At 36.7% G+C, this 21641-nt stretch overlaps 1 protein-coding gene across 1 annotated transcript; it reads left to right on the forward strand.

The window, feature by feature from the left end:
• Positions 1-1003: 1003 nt before the first annotated feature.
• On the forward strand, positions 1004-19179 carry KRTAP24-1 (keratin associated protein 24-1). Its single transcript, XM_082391981.1, is given in 2 exon segments — positions 1004-6247; positions 6250-19179. Coding segments are annotated over 2 exon segments (747 nt in total). The 5' UTR covers positions 1004-5856; the 3' UTR covers positions 6606-19179.
• The last annotated feature ends 2462 nt before the right edge of the window (positions 19180-21641 follow it).

Consider the following 21641-nt stretch of genomic DNA (forward strand, 5'->3'; position numbering starts at 1 on the left):
ACTTGAATCAAACTTAAGATGTACTCCCTCCCACCCCTTCACGGATCCTTGCATGGAGAACATCGCTATTACTTTGAACTTATTTCCCTCTTTCATGTACGTATGTAACTAAGTAATTCAGTACTTTCACATACCCAGTGGGAATGGGTTCTTCCGACAAGCAACTTCTCATATCACCATGCTGACCCCCTTCAATGTGCCAACACACCACTAGCTATTTGATAATCTCCTATGAACATACCTATAAAAATATTATTCTCCCTACTTTTACAGATAGGAAAGCTCAAACATGGCCAGCTACCTGCTCAAAGACCCACTTAAGTTGGATTCCAAAGACTTCTCTTTATCTTCCATATTACCTATAGTCTTCTTTGTTTAAGTAATGACTAATCTGGAAGCCACTTGGAAGTTGTCAATAATTTGGTGACCATGATCTTCAATTCTAGAACTGCCAAATCTAAACTGCAAATAAAACCATTTCTTGGACTTCTCTGATGGTCCAGTGGTTAAGAATCCACCTGCCAATGCAGGGGACACAGGTTTGATCCCTGGCCTGGGAAGAGCCCACATGCCACAGGGCAACTAAGCCTGTGCACCGCAACTACTGAGCCTGTGCTCTAGAACCCCCGAGCCACAACTACTGAGCCCACGTGCCAAAACTACTGAGTCCATGTGCTGCAGCTACTGAAGCCTCTGAGCCTAGAGCCCATGCTCCACAAAAAGAGAAGCCACCACAATAAGAAGCCTGTGCACTGCAATGAGAGTAGTCCCCACTCACTGCAACAACGAAGACCCAGTGCAGCCAAAAAAAAAAAGTTAAAAAAAATTTAAGAAAAAAACACATTTCTCTTCTGCCTCACAGAGCGTTCTTCTCTCTGGGCTGATTGATTTTAATGGTATATACACTTTTGTCTTCTCTAGGAGCCTTACTTCCCATGTAGATGGTAGGAAATACCTTCAACTTATTCAATTCCTCCATACTGAATATATATATATATATATATATATATATATATATATATATATATATAATGAAATAGTACTCAGTGATAAAGAGAATGAAATATTGCCATTTGCAGCAACTTGGATGGACCTAGAGAATACCATGTTAAGTGAAGTAAGGTAGAAAGAAAAAGACAAATACCATATGATATCACTTATATGTGGAATCTAAAAAACAATACAAATGAACTTATTTACAAAACAAAAGCAGACTTACAGACATAGAAAATGAAATTTTTGTTACCAAAGGGGAAAGGTGGGAAGGAGGGATAGATTAGGAGTATGGGATTAACAAATACACACTACTGTATATAAAATAGGTAAACAACAAGGATTTACTGTATAGCACAGAAACTATATTCAATATCTGTAATAACCTATACTGGAAAAGAATCTGAAAAAGGATATATATGCATATGTATGTATAACTGAATCACTTTGCTGTACACCTGAAACTAACATGATATTCTAAATCTACTATACTTCAATAAAGAAATAAAAAGAAAAGAAAATATAACTATCTGGACCACACACTGAACACTTGGCAGTATTCTGTCTCCCATCCTCTTTTCCGTATGTATTAGTCTTGTCTACTAAATACGTTTCAAGACCCTTGAAAGCAAAAAAAGAAACCCAAAATGCTTTATCTTCCCTTACTCCTGTTTCCTATTTTTTTAACTTTTGTTCATCTACCGTTCAGATTTATGAAGCCAACAATGTAAATGTAGCTGGGTTACACCATTTTAGTTTACCACTGCTAAATTTAAGAATAATTTTGACTCAATATTTACAATTTAATTTCTATGTAAGTATGGGTTTGCATACATTTTGCTTTTTCAGATCACGGGATCACTTTTGCATCGTTTAACAATGCTCCGGCAAGTGGAATTAGAACACAGTTATATATATATATGGTGGGGAAAAGGGAGATAAAATTTTATCATGACCTGAAAGGCTAGAAGGTGACCTCCATTATTTTGTTTAAGGGCCATTTACTGGAAAATTTAGCTTTCTTTGATCTTCTGTGTTTACCGTAAAGGATTTTTAACCTTGGAAAAATTGGGAAACAGTTCCATTACTCTTTTTTAATGAGTTGTAAAAAATCTGCTACCTCATTAGATAAATGGAGTTTGTTTCTTCTTTTTTCAGAAGGCATGGGAATTTCTCTGAATTGTCTGATGGGTAGAAAGTTCATTCCTTGCATCTTAAACTTGCCTTGGATACAGAGCACACACTCCTCAAACTACATAAAGACTATCTATTAGAGTTATTGGGTTGGCCAAAAAGTTCGGGTTTTTCTGTAAGATGTTATGGAAAAACCCTAATGAACTTCCTGGCCAACCCGATACCTGTATTTTTCTGACATAATATTCTCTTACAATTCTGGAGGCCAGAAGTCCAAAATCAGTTTCACTGAACTAAAGTCGAGGCATCAACAGGGCTGATTCCTCCTAAAGTCTCTGGAAGAAAATCCATCTCCTGCTTCTTCCAGCTTCTAGAGTTTGCTGACATTCCCTTCCTTATGGCAGAATCACTCCAGCTCCTGTCATCACATTGCTTTCTCTCTCTCTAATCTACTGCCTCCTTCTTATAAGAACTCCTGTGATCACATCAGGCTCACTCAGACAATCCATCTCAAGACACTCAGCTTAACCACATCTACAAAATCTCTTTTGTCGTATTAGGTAATATTCACAGGTTCTGGTGGTTAGGAAGTGGGCATTGTATTTTATTCAGCTTGCCACACATAGAAAATATTTATGAATAGGGGAATTAATGGAAGGAAAGATTATTTAGTAGTTAAGTAAAAACAGAGTAATGCATATGCTTCTCCAAAGCCTTCCAGGACAATGTCACCCAAATAACAATGGTCCTTACTTTCTGCTAAAAACGACCACTGATATGAACTTGATATTTGCTGTGTTACTGATGTTGTCTGCTCCATCTCTTGCCAAGACGGGGACGAAAGCAGGAGATAGTTCTGTAGAGGTATCATTCACAGAAGGTGATGGGTGAATAAGGAGTGATGGTTATCTATCAGTGTGATGAGTGGATAAGAAGGTAAAACATATAAGCAAATGAGAAGGTTTGAGCTAACTCTGCCTTTGCAAACCTCAGTGTTTGATTGTTTAGAATATTATTGTACCAAAATAAATTTAAATATGTTGTAAACTCTTATGCTGTGAACACTGATTACACTATGTGATGTTCTACATTATTTGTTAGACTTCACACTAGAGTGAATGATATTAATTTAAAATGCTCTGCCATTTAATGCAAAGTTGGAAAGGGAGTATGTGGGTTTTACAACTGACTGACTACTCATTCTGTTTTTTGTTTGTTTTCCCTCAAGTTTGCTATAAGAAAGCCTAAAATAGGACTAGAGGTAACCATGGTATGATAAAGGGATGCAGCAATACACCTCCATCAACCCCTGGACTCTTCTATATATCACTTGAAGCCAGTAATTTCGTGGAAAGTTGGCCACCAACTGCCTTGTGTATTTTTTCAAGCCAAGGAGACTTTATTTTTTTTTTACATATTCTTTTTCAGATTCTTTTCCATTATAGGTTATTATAAGATATTGAGTATAGTTCCCTGTGCTATACAGCAGGAGGTCCTTATTGTTTACCTATTTTATATGTAGTAGTGTGTATATGTTAATCCCAAACTTCTAGTTTATCCCTCCCACCCCTTCCCCTTTGGTAATGATAAATTTGTTTCCTTTGTCTGTGGGTTTATTTCTGTTTTGTAAATAAATTCATTTGTATCTTTTTTACATCCCACACCTAAGTGATATCATGATATTTGTCTTTCTCTGTCTGGCTTACTTCACTTCGTATGATAATCACTAGGTCCATCCATGTTGTTGCAAATGGCATTATTTCATTTTTTTTTTTATTACTGAGTAATATCCCATTGTATATATAAACCACATCTTCTTTATCCATTCATCCATCAATGGACATTTAGGTTGCTTCCATGTCTCGGCTATTGTAAATAGTGCTGCTATGGATATTGGGGTGAATGTATCTTTTCAAATTAGAATTTTCTCCAGATATATGCCCAGGACTGGGATTGCTCCATCATATAGTAACTGTATTTTTAGTTTTTTAAGGAACCTCTTTGCTATTCTCAGTAGTGGCCACTCCAATTTACATTCCCTCCAACAGTGCAGAGCTTTCCTTTTTCTCTACCCCCTCTCCAGCATTTATATGGAGGCCATCAACTGCCTTATGTATTTTAGTTCCTATATGCCTGCCTCAGGACTGAAAATTTCTGTGCAAAACTCCAGGACAGTCTATAGCTGAGCAATTTGCTTAAAATATGGCTCCCTGATCCTGACCTTTTTCACCTGGGACACACTTCACAAACACTGTTTAATAAAAAGTTACTCATAGAATAAATTCATCCCTTTATTGAATAAACACTGAGAGGAACTCTGAGAAAATTCAGATTAAAAAAAAAAAATTTGGAGAATACTGTCACTTTAAATTGGTGTGCATTTTAAAAATCTAGCTGAGAAGCAGAGAGAAGGAAGGGAAATCAAATTGTCTTCTGTGAAGACAATGTATTTTAAAAACTAACCCTATAGCTTATCCTACCTGAAGAAGCTGCTACTGTCCTCTGTCTGAACTCCTCACTGTTAGTAAATGCATTGCCATTTCCAGTTCAATGGAGGCTGTAAGTGTGAATTATAGTTTGTGTTTTTAAGAACAAAATGCCAGTTCTTTAGTTTAAATTAAATTCTTTAAAAAAATTTCCTTCAGCCTTCACCATAAGGAGTGAAAAGTGTTTTTTAATATGTACAGTGCCTATAAAAACTATACAGGTTATTCAAATAAAAATTTTGAACATAACCATTCCCTTTTGTGGGCATAGATTAAAAATAACTATATTCTTCAACAGAGGAATGAAGTCCATGTGAAGAAAAAAAAGCAAATCAGGAATAAGTAAAACTTGTTTGGGCAGAAATGTAGAAAAACATTATACATCTGACAACAGCTGGGTTTCACAACAGAGACAATGGAATGTATAATGTATAATTTTAGTCAATCAGGAAGGTACAGTCTTGAGAAACTGGCATTCTTTGATATTACATATTGTAGAAACTCTTTAAGAAAGGGATCTCATAGAAGGCTTGGTTACTTAGCAACCACTGACCCCTGGGAACAAGTTCATTTTTGGCCTTGTGTAGGTTACTAAGTCTTACTGTGAGTCTTACAGATGGAATTTTCCAAACAGATGAGAAATTGTCACCAGTACATGGCCTGGCACAGTTAAGAGGATAGCACATATTTGGGGGAAGCAATTCTTTCTCTTAATATTTAAATGCCTTACCCTTTCTTTTGAGCAACAGTGTGGAGACAGTCAAAGTATTCAGCTTATTTTAGAGTATAGGATCAAGTCCTGCAATATTTTGCAGTAGTCAAAGGAGTGGAAAAGTCCAGGTTCTTTGTTTTACGTGGATTCTTATTAACATTTTGACAACCATGCTGCAGAAGCCCATAGACACATGATCCCTTGTTTACCACTGATCGACAGATGAGAGTTTACCTATTAACAGTGAAATCACAATTCACCAAAACTATGGTCTACAGATGATGAGTGATGGGTGATGGTCAAAATGGTGATTATAGATACTTTGAAGAATCAAAATAAACTTATTTTTATATGAGTGTGAAGACATCAGCAGCTGTAGCTAAACAACACACTAATGAAATGTTGCTATGTTATTATTATCCCAGGCAGTGAGAAGGAAGACAGTCTGGAGAGGATGCAGAAAATCACCAGGGAAGATATAAAAGGTCATCAAGCCACAGGCTCACCATACCCTCACGGCCATCACTGAGCATGCACTCAGGCTCCATGTCTCTTCTGGGCTATCCTGGGAATTGCAGTGGCACATCCTACAGAACTCACTGCTATATTTCTGTTGCTCTTTGCTCCACTGATGTAAGCCCTACCTTTGGGCTTGCCTTATCCAGTAGCTACCAAGGAAATCTCTGGCTCCTGGATAACTGCCAAGAAACCCATGATGAAGCACCAAGCTGTGAATCTCCCAACTGTGAGACCAAGAGCTGCACCACAAGTTGTGACCAATCAAACTCATCTGTGCCCTCCAGCTCTCCAACAGTGGGCATAATATGCAGTGCCTGTGAAACTACCAACACGGGACCCAACCCCAGCTGCAAGCCGTGCACTCAGACCAAGGGGTATGTATCCGATTGCTGCACGCCCAGCTATGTACATCCAAAGCCTTCCAAACCCTCAGCAATGGCTTCAAATGCTTCGGGCAACTTAACTGTTTATCCAAGAGTTTCTGGCCCCTAAACAGCTACAGACTGGGTAGTTTGGGGTATAGAAGCTACAAAAATCTTGGCTTCATACACAGTGGCTTCCCACCATCATGTTATATTACCAACAGCTGCCAATCCCAAAGCTATTTAATAAGAAATTGCCAATACCTGTATTATTGGCCCAGGAGCTGCCAACCACTAAGCTATTTTTCAAGAAACTTCTGGTCTCTGAGCTGTATACCAAGTACCTTTCCTCCTGCGAGGTATTTATGTAGTGGCTGCAGATCTCTGAATTGCTATTGATCAACTTATTGCATTTATAGCTGTTAGAAATTGTCCAACGGGGCAGATTCTACTGCTCTGTCACCCTCTCAAATATTCTGCTGAATTACTTCATATATCTTAAGAATCGTGTTCCATTAACCGTAAATATAACTCCAGGACTTGTGAACAATAACCATTATCACCTGCTCACTTTTTTTCTGTTGCTTTCTTAATGCCCTTTGTGTTGAAGGCAGATCCTGAAGGTAGCATTATTGTTTCTGACATTGAATATGACAGACACACTGAAGAGATTCCATATGAAATACAATGCAATACAGCTTTCTTATTTGGGCTGTCACTGTCACTTATCTGCCAATGCAACTATCCCCGACCTTTCCTGATAAAGTCTCCTTGGTCTGACTGGTGATTCCAGCACATTCTTTCAAGATTGTTCTGCTTTTTATCAATAGTTTTGCCGATTGCCTAACTAGCATCTTGCTAATAAGCTATGAGATAACATCATCTTAAACATTCTGAGTTGAGCTATTTCATGCTTCCCCTACAGCCTGAATATAAGGATGTGCAAGCAGAAATGTCCAACTAGAGTTCAAAATCAGAAGACTTTCAGCAAATATTCTCTTCCAAAGAAGACATAACACATTGGATTGGCTGGCACTTGGCTTTTGTTCTCAATGCCTAGGAGAGAGCCTCAGAAGTAGCAGAAACACAAACATTGTTGAAAGAATGACAAAATACTCTTATAGATGCTTCATGAGTAGTAATAATCTATGTTCACGATTCTGCTAAAATTCTTCCCTGTTGCTTTATTGCTTTCTGATTGCCAAAACTGTCCTGGTACATAGTTAATAAGCAAATTTCTATTGGGAAATAATGATTTTCATTTTGCTTTATTTCATATTCACCAAAGTTTTGACAGTGTTCTGGGCAAAATACATAATATTTTTGAAACAGTAGTTTCCTGCTGCTTAGTTTGTAGCTTAATTAAAAATATAAAGAAAATAGACTATGAATTCCCAGTACTTTTATTTGTTTTGTATTGTTCTATTTTTAACACCTTAAGTGGTATTTCTCTTAGAGTGTCTGTGATTGATATTTACATAGGGAAATTTGGGGAGAAATTATAAAATAAATCAATTTAACAAAAATTATCAAAAAAAATTATCTAAAATATTAAATGTATGTATATTTCCCTGAAAATATGTGTATTTAATTTTGTTGATAAGATTTGGACTTTGGAATAAATTTAATCTTGAACTCTGAGAAGTGATTTAACTCCTAAAACGCTTTCTAAAAATTGAAAATAAGATCATCCATCTTGGTGACAAAGAAAAAAAAAAATCCATCCTAAGATTTTTTTGTATATAAAAAGCAAATTATATTTAAAGTCAAATAAAATGGCCCCTGGAGATGGGTGTAACTGGAGAGTGGAAAGATGGGGGAAGGACCATCAATATCAATAGTCAATGAATAAGATTAAAACTCATGAAGTGTACGAATGGGGCTACCATTTTATTTATTCATTCAGGAGGCCTAGTATGTATAGAAAAGGCTTATAGAAAGAATATTAATGTATTGCTCCTGTGAGAACATGTTTGGGGACAGTCAAATCACTCTTTTGTGAGTTCATTCTATTTTCAGAGAATTCTATTTGTTGAAAATTTCTTCTTTATATTGAGAAAAATCTAATTGTCCTTAGCAACCATCCATTAACCATGTAGGGCCAGTTTAATTCCTTTAACATAGGACAGGTGTTCAAGTATTTGAAAATAATTACCATGTCCCAGCTGAGTATTCAGTTGTCTAGACTAAGCACACATTCTTTCTCTTTACAAACTTTAATAGAAAACCTATTCTTTGAGGTGTTGAATGAGACTCTTTGGGGATATCAAGATTTATAGATCCTGCTCTCAAGAACTATTCAGAGAAGTCATATACTGAAACAAACATAATACTGCCTCAACCATTTTAAGTACAATATAAAATAAATCAGAGGAAGGACTCTAAATGGAAGAATGAAAGCATATTTGGTGGAAGAACTGGCATTGGAATAATGCCTGAACTGTGAGGAGACTAGGATATGAGAATGCAATGAGAGGGGAAAAAAATAATGGGGGTAAGAGATAAATTTGAAAAAAAGGTATAGTTTACTTTGCCCCAAGAAAAGCAAACATAAGCTCCCCCATGAGAAAAAAATGGGAGAAAATACAGAAAATTAGATTAAACATATTGGAGAGGAAAGACTTCCTTAATTAAAGATAAACAAATAAGCAATAGTTATAAAATAAAAAATTTGTAAATATGGACTACAGCAAAGTCAAAAGCTCCTGATATAGATCTCATAAAGGCATTAAAAATAAAGCATGAGTGTGTGCGGGGTGGTTAGGGGGCAAATGAGAAATCTCTGTACTTTTCTACTTAATAGGTCCACATAAAGTGTGACATATTTCACGTATAACCACACATGTATCAACAAACATTTCTCCACGTTATCAATCTATCTATATACGTATGAATAGAATAAAAATGCTAGAAAAACACAATCTAAGTTGTGCTAGCCTTACAGGAGTTTTAGGAATGGTAGTTGGTGATTCTCAGAGTGATTTTTCGACTAAACAGTTCTGCTTTGATTCCATAAGTAATTTAAAAAATTAAAAGCAAAATAATAAGACAGTACTGAGAAATAAAGTTGATCCCACCCTCTGACTTTGTAGAGTGTATAATCAACAACCTCTTCTATGCTGCTATTCAATAAAAATGTTGAATAGCAAAGCAAAACAGGCATCAGTCCTCTGTAGCACATTGCCTTCTAGAACATCATAGAATGTGAAGATTCACATGTCTGTCCTGTTCAATTTCAGTTAGCCACAAAATATGATTAATAAATTATGCACTGTGTCCATAACTCCAATGGCAGCTAATTTGTAGAACCCAGCAGAGGTCTTTTTATATTTGTACTTATAAATACCAAATGAATCACTTCTTTTCCCTTACTTTTCACTGCATAGCTGACCAACACTTTCTGCCTCTCAAATAAAAGGAGACCATTTATTTTTTTATTAAAAAATTAGGTATAGGTTTAGAATATTACTTTTTACAGCTGTAAAAATTTTATCAATCTAAATATAAGCATTCAAGTCTTTACGCTTATCTTATCTCCTTCCTTTATACAAAGCAGAGAAAGTAATACAACAAATTCACATGTACATCTATTATCCTAAGGGCTATAAATCAAACAAAACTCTACCCCAAAATTTACTTAACAGCACACAAGCTACTTAAAGGCCGATTAAAGTTTCTGTTTTAATTCATATTCTTAAAAGTTTATATTTAGATGACTAACAATTTACTTTATAATAAAGTTTTGATGAGTTAATAAAGCTACTACAATTGGTATGCTATCAAAGGTATGCTGTATTCATAACTGTATGATCTTCATGTTTGTTTCTGTCTGCTATCTTAAAACAATAATTTTTAGCCAGTATCTTTTGGAATCCTTCTTTCATGTATCTTATTTTCTGATGGATAAGATATAAATCTCCATAATTTCTAAGCCCAATGCAAACATTGATAGATTTTTAAAACTTTGTCCACTGAGTTTCTTAATTGCGTCTTTTTCTTTGAGTTCTGGTCAAAATGTCTATCAGAGTTCTCAGTATACAGCTAGTGTGCTACCTATGACTCACTTTAGGAAAATGGATCCAATCTTCCAGGAGGCCCTTGATGAATAGCGAGCTCACCTGACAGTTCAATTAACGATACTGTCATTCCCAATATCACGAAAGACTATTTCAAAACCATGTAACTCTATAATTATTCATAAGCACCAACACTGTACTCTCCATGCTAAAATTTCCACCTACACCAGTGCCTGCTAAAAATCACAGTTCTGAGATTCACTTCAGAAGTGAATCAGAAGGAAAGTGAATCCTTGATCAGATGTTGTCTCAGACCTAATGAAATTATTTCTTCAACTACTCTCTACACTCCCTGTGCTTGTTCTTTTTGTCTGTTATTTTAATGTGACTGACAGTTGAGATTTAGTAAATCACAGAGCTGTGGATCTATAATCAGGTCACTGACAGATCAAAAGAAAACAGAAGCTCAGATCATACCTTTGTTTTCTGTGCCTTGTTGTCTGGAGTCCTGAAAACTGTAGATGATACTATTGTTGACTGCCCTCATTCCAGGTTCTCACACACTTAAAGGGAATATTATTCAAAAATACAAAGTAATTTGCAGGGCAGAAATAGAGACACAGATGTAGAGAACAAAGGTATCAACACCAAGGGGGGAAAGTGGCGGGGGGGATGGTGGTGTGATGAATTGGGAGATTGGGATTGACATGTATACACTAATATGTATAAAATGGATAACTAATAAGAACCTGCTGTATAAAAAAATAAAAAAGATAAATTTCAAAAATTCAAAAAAACAAGTAATTCTCTTAATTAACAAATATATATGTGACTTCCAAATTTACATTTAGATACTGTTATTTAAAAGAATGATGTTAAAGTTTCTTTATCTAAAGAATATTCTAAATCCAGAATTATTCTTTTCAAAAAGAAAGAATAAAGATTTTAAGTCCAGAATCCTTTCTTTCAAAAGTAATTATGATAAAAATAATTACTATTGTCATCATTACTTTTTACTGTGAAACATTTCTCATCTGGGGTGTGGACACTGAGAATAGGGGATTACAAATTATACTAACACAGAATCTGCTCTTTCTTATCAGTCTGCATGTGTTCTCAGTCATCTTTAATAAGCAGTAGACTTTTTTGAACTCTGTTCTCTTGGATCGGGGAACACATTGTATCTCTTCTTTGTACTACAAGAACTGGGTGCTATGTGAATCATGAGTCACTTTTCAGCCTACAGACTCAAAGAGAGATACTAAGTGCTTTTTACTGTGTGTGACACCATGATTCACATATCATGGGTGTAGCAGAGTGATTTGCAGAAGAACTTGAATTTTAATCCTGAATCTGCCACTCACAAGTTGTATAGCTTAAGCTGCGCCTTAATCCTTTGAGCCTCTATAAAATGAGGAACTTTCTGAGAATTAAGTGAGATAGTATATAAAACACCCTGACACAGTGCCTGAGAATGGTGCACAACAAATGGCAGCAACATTATCATGTTAAGAAGAAAAAAGATGCTCAAATTCACCAACACTACAGGCTATATTCTGTATAGAATCTACATTCTGCAACACAGAGTGAGACAGTGTATGGAAATGAATCAAATGGTGTTATACCTACAGAAGAAAAATATTTAAAACTTTGATCCCAGACAGAAGTAAAATCTTTGGATAGAACCATATAGAACTTAGAACTTGTGCTCCTGATCTTGTATAAATTTGAGTGAAATAATACTGTAGGCTGAGGATAAACAATTTTTTCAAAGAAAAAGACTTAACTTGAGACTTCCCTGGTGGTCCAGTTATTAAGAATCCGCCTTCAAATGCAGAGGATGCGGGTTTGATCCCTGGTCAGGGAACTAAGATCCCACCTGCCATGTGCCATAGGGCAACTAAGCCCGTGTGCCACAACTATGGAGCCCACATGCTCTGGAGCCCACATGCCCCAACTAGAGAACCTGAGCACTGCAACTAGAGAGAAGAGCGTACACTGCAATGAAGGATGAAAGATCCCGCGTGCTGCAACTAAGACCCAACATAGCCATAAATAAATAAATAAATAAATAAATAAATAAATATTTTTGAAAAAGTGATCATTTCAAATTACATAATAAAAAAAAGACTTAACTTGAGTCAATAAAGCTCTTATTTCTGGCTTGGAACACACAGCATATATTACCTCCATCAACAATAAAAGAAGAGGGTGAGGGAGACAGGGATGGAGAGAGGAGGGAGGATTAGAGGGGAGTCAGTAGAGAAGAGAGAGAGAGAGAAGGAGGGAGAGGGAGCGGGGCGGGATAGAAATGGTGGGGGGAGGGTGGAAAAAAGAAGAAATGGGAAAGAATAGGGAAAGAAAGAGAAGGAAATGGAAGAGGATAGTATAATCTTTTCTTCCCCCCCCCCCAAAAAAACTCTTCCTACCCCAATATGAGAATCATTAACCTGGGTATCCCAATAAACTAGAGAGACCCTCAAACTGGAAACCAATCTCCTCCTGCTCTGGGCCTCCTTGCCATGGTGGACAACATCTGACTCCCAGAAATCCATCTCCCGCAAATTTATAAATGTGGGTCCCAAATAAAGTTTGATTTTCTACTAAAGCTAATGGCTTCTTTAACAATTATCCTGGAACTAGATAAAAGCAATAACTATGCCAACTTTATGAGTAATTGTGAATAAATATGTGTGCTTGTTACGTGTATGTACATATACATATATTTCTTTTTATCGTGGTTCTTGAACTTGCGTATATATCTCGAAGTCATAGTTCTAGTGCTTTTGAAAATACGTATTTACCACTTGCTCTGCTTTAATTATCTGTCTAACACTTGGACATGATAATAAAAATAAATATGGCATCTCCATAACTTAGAAAACTTGATAGAAAGAATTTAGCTAGAATATTTTTTTTCCTTTTTTTCTTGTCTCTCTTGAAATACAGGTAATGGAGATGTTAAACATAACAGTACAATCCAGCCTGAGGCATAGAACATCTACATTTCTTGTTGCTTTCAGGTAAAATCTAGTGCTGTTATAAAATATTAATAAAAACATAATATAAAAGCACAAGTATTCCACTGACCTGGTCTGACAGGTCTATTTGACAGAAAGAGTTGTGGTGGCTTTTAAGGAAGTCGTTTCTGTTTATTCCTGAAGAAGCATGAACTCATTAGTCTGAAAAGATCCTAAACAACCTGAAGGTGAAGGTGCAGTGAAGGTGAAGCCTCAACCACAGGTAAACGATGGAAGGGAAACTCATATACACAATTCCTGGGAGAAGTACTCCTGGGAAGCACACACTGAAACAAGGATTTTATGTTATTTAGGATTTTTAGGTGATGACAGTTAAACCAAACACAAAAGCAGCCCTAATCCTTCATCTCTAATCTAAATACAGGATACTATTTCATTCTTTTGATTCCAGTGTAATCCATGTTCTATCAAGAGCATAAGCATACCTCAACTCCAGAGCCCCAAGCCCTGAAGATCTCTTGTTTCCAGTGGTTGCAAAACAACATTTCATGCCGTCAAGACCTGTTTAGTAAATTTATTCTATACCTGAAAATTTGCAGATATTTGCCATTATTTCCTTGTAAGAAATGTCAATGCAACATGTTCTCAAATAAGCTGTTAAGATCATGTTTTTTGTGATCACTGCCCAAACAGGAGGGAATGTCAACGAACAAGACTTTTAGAGGCAATGTGTTGATTTTAAAACGTCTGTGTGTGATCACGTGGAGGTCTCTCCCTGTGTCTCATTCCTTAGAGGCCTCTAACCATTTTGCCATCCTGCAAGAGAACATGGAACCAAAAAACAATTCTAGAAAAGCCATTTATGCCCATGTCTTTAATATGCAAAACCAATGCATTTTTTAAGTGAATAGTCCTTCAACTCTCCTGTATGAAAACTAGAGTACATACTACTCTATTTAAAATAGATAACCAACAAGGTCCTACCGTATAGCACAGGGAACTCTGCTCAGTATTCTGTAATAACTTAAATGGGAAAGGAATTTGAAAAAGAATAGATACTGTATATGTATAAACTGACTCACTTTGCTGTACACTTGAAACTAACACAGCATTGTTAATCAATTATGCTCCAACATAAAATAAAAATTTAACAACAAACAAATAAACAAACAAAACCTAAAGGCCATTTGGATGGTTATCTGGTGACCTCTGGGAAAGCATGCATGTTCATGGGAATAATTACAGTGTGGTCTGTCACTGAAGCGAGGGCAGACAGATGGTTAGGAACAAGGGTAGTAGTGCATGATCATACAAGGGAACTTGCTGTGGAGTCAGAAGACCATTCTGTACTCTTGATTTTGCCACCATATAGTTGTGTGACTAATATAAACACATATTCTCTCTGGACCCCAATTTCCCTAACCAGTAAAATGAGAAGGTTGTATTTAATGCGCCCTTACACCTCTAAAATAGGGTGATTCAAACATTCTAGATAAAACCTGTGTTAAAATATTTTATGGTGTTTCACTATGCCTTCATTCCCTATGTTCCCCTCCCAAAGTGCTTATTGGGATCCACCCAAGCCCAGCCAATATCTTCTAATGATACAGGCAGCTTTTAATTACATGTGGCCAATAAGCCATTTAGTCACAAGAGATGCACTTAGCCCTGGTACACCCTAATTACTAAATTGCCAAGAGTTAGTAATAAAATCTTTATACCTAACTTACATATTTCCTCAAGACACTGCATTTTGGATAATGCTAGTTTATGTTTGAAGGGAAGGAAAAAAAAAGAAGCGTCCATAAAAGATCTGAATTTCCTCTGAGTTAATTTTCTGAGAAGAAGCTGCAAACTGCAGTCATTTTAACTGAGACTCCACCCTTTGCATAAAACATGTACACCTAAGTACACTAGTAAAACCTGCCTGGCCCTCAGGCCAGCTTGTTAAACTTTTCACTAGACACCAGCCCTTGATGTCTGATGGATTGTATTTCACAACTGAAGACATTAATGTTATAATAAGGTAATAATAAGGTAAAAGCTAATGTTGGCCATTTAATCTCTACAACTTATTAACCTTTTAAAAGAGTAAAATAACAAAAGTCTGACATATTTTTTCAAGCAACATATTAACTCGGTTTCACTTGGGCTGGGATCTGGACTCCTTCCAACAGTTGGTGAAAAGGATTACTAATTCATATATTCCTTCCTCATGTGAAGATCCAGAGATATCATCTGTTTATCTTTAAAAGCAAAAAATAAAAGGAAAATACAAAGAAAAGACGGGCATGCTGATCGATGCAATCATCTTACTTAGAAACTCAAAGAATTCCAAAAATGAAACATTTATTTTAACCAGGCACCAGAATATAACCTGATTGCAGGGGCAGATAGGGGAAGATAGCAGAGGAAGTCTCCAGGAGTAGATTACCTTCAAATAGTGCAATCTTTTACAGGCTAAAAAGCAATGTGAAGAATTTTTACTTAGGTTCTAAAACTCCTGCCTAGTTTTGGTTGCTAAAATCACTCCAAGTCATGATATTTCCATGTAAAGCAGGACCAAGTACAATCATTCCTCAGTATCTCCAGGGGATTGGTTCCAGGACCCCCATGGATAGCAAAATCCAAGAATGCTGAAGTCCCTTATATAAAATGGAATAGTATTTGCATATAATCTATGAACTTCTTCCTGTATACTTTAAATCATCTCTTGATTGCTTATAATAATTTACTATATATAGCTTACCATTACAGAGTAAATGCTATGAAATGAGTTGTAAATGTAATATAAATGCTATGTAAGTAGTTGTCAGTTGCTGGAATGAGACAAATTCAAGTTTTGCTTTTTAGAACTTTCTGGATTTTTTTTTTTTTTTTTTAATATTTTCAGTCCTCCATTGATTGAATCCATGGATATGGAACCTGTAGATTTGGTGAGCTGACTGTAGGGTTTTTCCTCTCTCTTTCTCTCTCTCTCTCTCTGTAGATTTATTCAGCTCTGGAGGCAATATTAGTTGTAAAATAATGTATCTGAGAAACAATTTTTAAGAGCGCATGATTACTGTAAGCTAATCTCTCAGCCACCAGGTCAGTTACTGAGATCTCTGCTTTTTTTCCCTGGCTCTGATTGCAGTTACAAACATCATGTGGTGGGTATGCTTGTCAAGTTGTTTTTTAAGCATTTTCCTTCTAGAAGTGATACCAAGCACCACTCTGTTCACAGGATTAACTGATCCCATGAAGGGGAATGCTGACATGTTCTAGATTTTACTTGGATATTGAATTTATTTTCATCTTCCAAAACTGTGGACCTAGAAAGGTTGAGGATTGACCCTTTGGGAGTTCAGCTTGTCCTGAATTGTACAAGGTGTGACTGGCATTTTGGCAGCTGCTTGGGGTCCATGCAGAAAAGCAGAAACCATGCCAATTTAATACAGAGAAGTGGTTAAACAAGTGTTAGAGGACAGAAGAGGCAAAGAGAAATGTCAAGCTGACAGGGTTAGTAACAAGAGCAAGCAGCTCCCGACGTAGCACTGGGAGACCAAGAGAAGTTGTAGTTGTTAGAGACTAGTAGATCCAGGTGAGTGAGACTCAGACCTCTGAAGGGGGCACTGGTCCCTGGTAGAGCTTGGAGAGCCCTGTGGAGTTGGGAACAAGACCTCTGAGGAGGGAGCACTGCTGCTCAGCAGTGCTTGTCTCTCTGGAGGAACGGGGAGGTGGGGCTCAATGGGGAGACTGGAACAATTGCCATTGCCAGGGTGATGTTAACAGGAACAGAAAACCAAATCAGGGAGAGGCATGCCTCTTCCTCCTCCAACTTTCCAGTTGCCCTCTAGTGCCCAATATCGACAGAACTTGGCAGGGAACAGTTGACAGAAGAGAAGTGTGGTTTTCAGATTCTCAGCCGGAGCATTCCAAAACAAAGTATAGAACGGTACATTTAAAACTAAGAGACGAGAGCTTTGTAATCATCACAGACTGACTCTGCACCCGTCTACATGACCTCTGTGTCTCTTCTGTATATTAGTCATTTTAGATTTCATCTATAAAATCATAAGTTCATGTAATAGTGTATGTCTGGCAGAAGATTTTGGGTTTTTTCCTAAAGAAGAAAAGACTTTAGGCCTTTGTTGTAACTCTGCTGCAAAATCTCATGCTCTGGATCAGCACCCCATACCTATGTCAGCAAAGCATTTCTTTGGTGAGTTTCAGGATAGATGTATATTATTAAGAAATCCTTCTCTATTGACTCATAATACTATTTTAATGTAAAAGAGGACTGATTCTAATGCAAGACTGACCCATTATTAAAAACAAACAAATAAATCATAGGCAGCAATAGAATGACCTAAAATTAGTTATAAATGCCACTGCCATATCTTCTGAACCTCTCCTACATGTTTCAATAGGGCCTCAGACTTTTGCTGTCATGGAAATTGATCTGAATTCATTTGTTTGGGTTTAATGATGACCCAAAATATAGCATCCCTGTCCCTTAGCAACTTCTGTTAGAAAACTAAGAAAAAAGGGTCAGCAAATGAGAGTAAACTATCACTTTTACTACTAAAATAATTACTCTTGGAGAAGGGGGCTTCTATCTGAAGGTAAGTGGCATCCTAATATTCATTCCAGAAATAAGCAGTGATTGAACTGGTGGTTTCATTACATTTAGGAGAGGAGCAGGGAAGGACATAAGTCCCCTGACAGGAAGGAGAGAAGGTACTGAACAAGGCATGCCAGATTCCTATCTAAACTCACCAATCAGATGAGAAAATCTCCCTCTACCTGCCTGATGGGCAAAGGGAGGCCAAGAGGGTTACCTTAAAGGAACTCCTGCAACATGGAAGTGAACACCAAGAGCTGAGTGAAAGTCCTTTTCCACATCGCCTTATCCCACCAGATAATCAATTCTGTCGAGACATTGACCACATCTGAATGAGTTGAGGGGCTTCATTGCCTTCAAATCTTCAATGCCTAGGTCAATGTTTGGCAATGAATAATACTTTAATAAACCTTTGTTGAGCGAGTTGAAGGGAGTAATTTTAGTTGGATGGAAATTTATAATTAGAAAACTTAAATTCAAATCGTGGTCTGATACTAACTAGCTGTGTAACTTTTGACAAGTCATTTGACATCTCTAGACCTCAAAGACTCATCTGTCATATGCAGTTATAAGCCTAACCCTAAATAAATTCAGAGATCCATTCCAGTTCCACAGTTTTATGAATCTTCTCTGTCGTTAATGCTACAGATAATCTATGACTGATTTTGTAATCACAGAGCCTGTAACATATACAAATGTTAAACACATTTAAGGGATAGACAGAAACATGTGGGCTGATTCTATGTATAGGGTTGTCCTCCATTCTCCATTCTCTTAGTATTTTATGCTTTAGGAAGATTGCACTAAAGGTTAGAAAACAGTACTATTATCCTAGAACCTGCCCTCCAGGTGTCTTCTTTGTGCTTTAGTACAATATTGGAAGCCTAGTGCAGTGTCTTGGTACAGCTATATGGTAATTAACATGGAATCCTATAAGTAAGTGTGATTACCAAGGGAAGCTGTTATAGCAGGCAGTGCAGATTAGCAGAAATAGCATAAAAAAAGAGAGACAGACATCTGAGCTGCCCTAAAACCTTGTAACCAACTCTCAGTGGGAATTGATGGAAGTCATATAAACTCTCAGACACTCAGGTTTCTCATTAATAAAATAAGAGGCTAGAGTATATCTCTATATTATCTTTCAGTCAAACATTCAACAATTCAGGCTAATCCTCTAAAGAATTCAATATATTTGAATAGCTGAAGATTTGCCAGCAGAAACACAAATTTTAAATCTTGAACACTTTTTTTCTAAATTGGATAGACAAAAATAAAAGATTAAAAGTACCACTTGTTAGGTTTTACTGGGAGCTAAATTTATAGAGAGCCGTTTTAAGGGCAATTTGACATTAGCTGTTAAAATTTAGAAAATTCAGGGGGCTTCCCTGGTGGCGCAGTGGTTGAGAATCTGCCTGCCAATGCAGGGGACACGGGTTCGAGCCCTGGTCTGGGAAGATCCCACATGCCGCGGAGCGACTAGGCCCGTGAGCCACAATTGCTGAGACTGCGCGTCTGGAGCCTGTGCTCCGCAACAAGAGAGGCCGCGACAGTGAGAGGCCCGCGCACCGCGATGAAGAGTGGCCCCCGCTCGCCGCAACTAGAGAAAGCCCTCGCACAGAAACGAAGACCCAACACAGCCATAAATAAATAAATAAATAAATAAAAAATTTAGAAAATTCAGACCCTTTGAATCAGAGCCCTTACGCCTTGGTGTAGTATAGAGTAGTGGTTAAAGCATGGTCTCTGGAACTGAACTGGCTGAGCTTGGATTGTAGTTCTTCTACCATATGGCCATGGGCAATTCATTTAGCCTCTCAGTGGTCAATTTCTTTATCTATAAAACAGGGATTACAATCATATACGCTCCATTGAATGGTTGAAAAGGCTTAATGAGTCAATACACATGTCTTAAAGAATTTATAAATGTAGCAGACATAAAGTAGCCACTTAATAAATGTTAGCTATTATTATTATTACTATTACTATTATTATTGTTATTACTACTATTGATGAATATAAGAACATGTTTACAGAATACATTTTTAGGGGTTTTTATTCAACAGTGCCTTTTAGGCAAATAATAAGTCAGCTAATTTATTATTGATGGTGGAATTAAGATAGCAAGATGAGAGAAGATAGAAAACAAATATGTGTTGTTAACTCTCTCAAAACCAACCATGGGGATGTAACTAGGAAAATAAAGGAATGGGGATGTCATTGAGGAAGTTATGTAGAAACTCTGAGAAACACCTGCAGAATAAGATGATTCTGTCCATAAGTAGGAAAATGACAACTTAGAGCAGAATTTTTGGTGCCAAAAATAGAGAGAGGGAAAGGTCAGGGGACATTGATTTATGTGTTCACTGTTCTTATTTCTAAATGTCCTGGAAGGATCATCACTTCCCCCATGACAGAAAAGATCCAGCAACACTAGCCCAGGACATTCTCGGAAACCAGGACGGGAGGAAGATACATCAAAACTCAACTAGGGAGGGGTTGCAGAGACCGATGATAATATACCATAAACTAGAAAAGATAATTTGTCAACCCACTGCTCCATAAAAGAATAAAGACATACACTAATTAATTTAAAATACAGCCATACTATACAATAACAGACCTCCATGATGAGAATGTGTGAGGTCCATGCATATTGACAAGGAATGATATTCAGGAGATACTGTTAATTTTCAAAAAGTGGTAGAAGAGTGTAGACAATACACATTGCATGTGAAAAAGGAGGAGGTAGAGAAGAAAACCCCAAATATTTATAATTTTAAAAATATTCATAAATATATGAAAATGCACAGAAAAAGTTCTGGAAGGATACACAGCAAACCAAAAGACTGTTTACTTCTGGGAAGTGAGGGATTTGAAGAGAAGTAAGTGTAGTGGGAGATGGGAAGGTAGGAATATTAATTTATCTGTCTTTATCAGTGGGTGTGAATTTATTTCAGTGCAAATGCCTTCTTGAATTATGTATATAATAAAAACATTTTAAGGAATAATTTTAAATAAAAATTCCATCTGTCCATGGAATTGAACTTAAGTTGATCTGTTAATTCTCCTTTTAGACTTTTAGTTGATGAGGGAGTTGATTTCATTAAGAAATTTCCTTGAGCCACTGCAAGCTTCCACTGATTGTGCAAATAGGTCACATTCTGCCCAAGGCCCCAGGAACGTGATCTTTAAAAAAATATATTGTCTCTTAAATGTTCAAATTGTGAATAGGAATTCTAACCCCATTCTTATAAAGTATTAAATAAAACCTGAAAGAAGTTGTGAATCATGTTAGTCTGTGTTAAGTCTATGTAGAACTGCCATGACAGTGATCTTTCTGAAGAAAAACCTATCATCTAAAATTTAATTCATTCACCCACTCAACTTTTCATCCCTCTATCTTTACTAAGCACATGCAGTAAGCAGAGCAGATAGGCTATTACGTATCCTGTCCTAAAGTGGACAATGCCTTCATTGACATACCTGACCCAATATCTAATATCTCAAAATGCTTCCTATATTCTGGCTATCCTAGATCTTCATTGCCTGAGATCTCTGGGGTCATTTAATCTCTAATAATACTTTTCCCCCTCTGCCTATGTTCAATACCTAAGACAGAGTGTCTAAAGCAGAGCCAGTAGACACCTAACTTTATTTAAGAAGTTAAAGTATCTGGGACAACACTAGTTTTAGGCCAAGTTTAAAAGTTCTTTGTTACTTATTTCTAATGAGAAGGGCAACTATAGCTACAAAAAGCCATTTATTTAATCTGTGTATTGATATACTGCTATGAAACTTTGGTAATAAATTATTCAAAGTTTTTTTTTTCTGT

Source organism: Balaenoptera borealis (assembly GCF_965194805.1).
Source record: "Balaenoptera borealis genome assembly, chromosome: 5".
Lineage (NCBI taxonomy): Eukaryota > Metazoa > Chordata > Mammalia > Artiodactyla > Balaenopteridae > Balaenoptera > Balaenoptera borealis.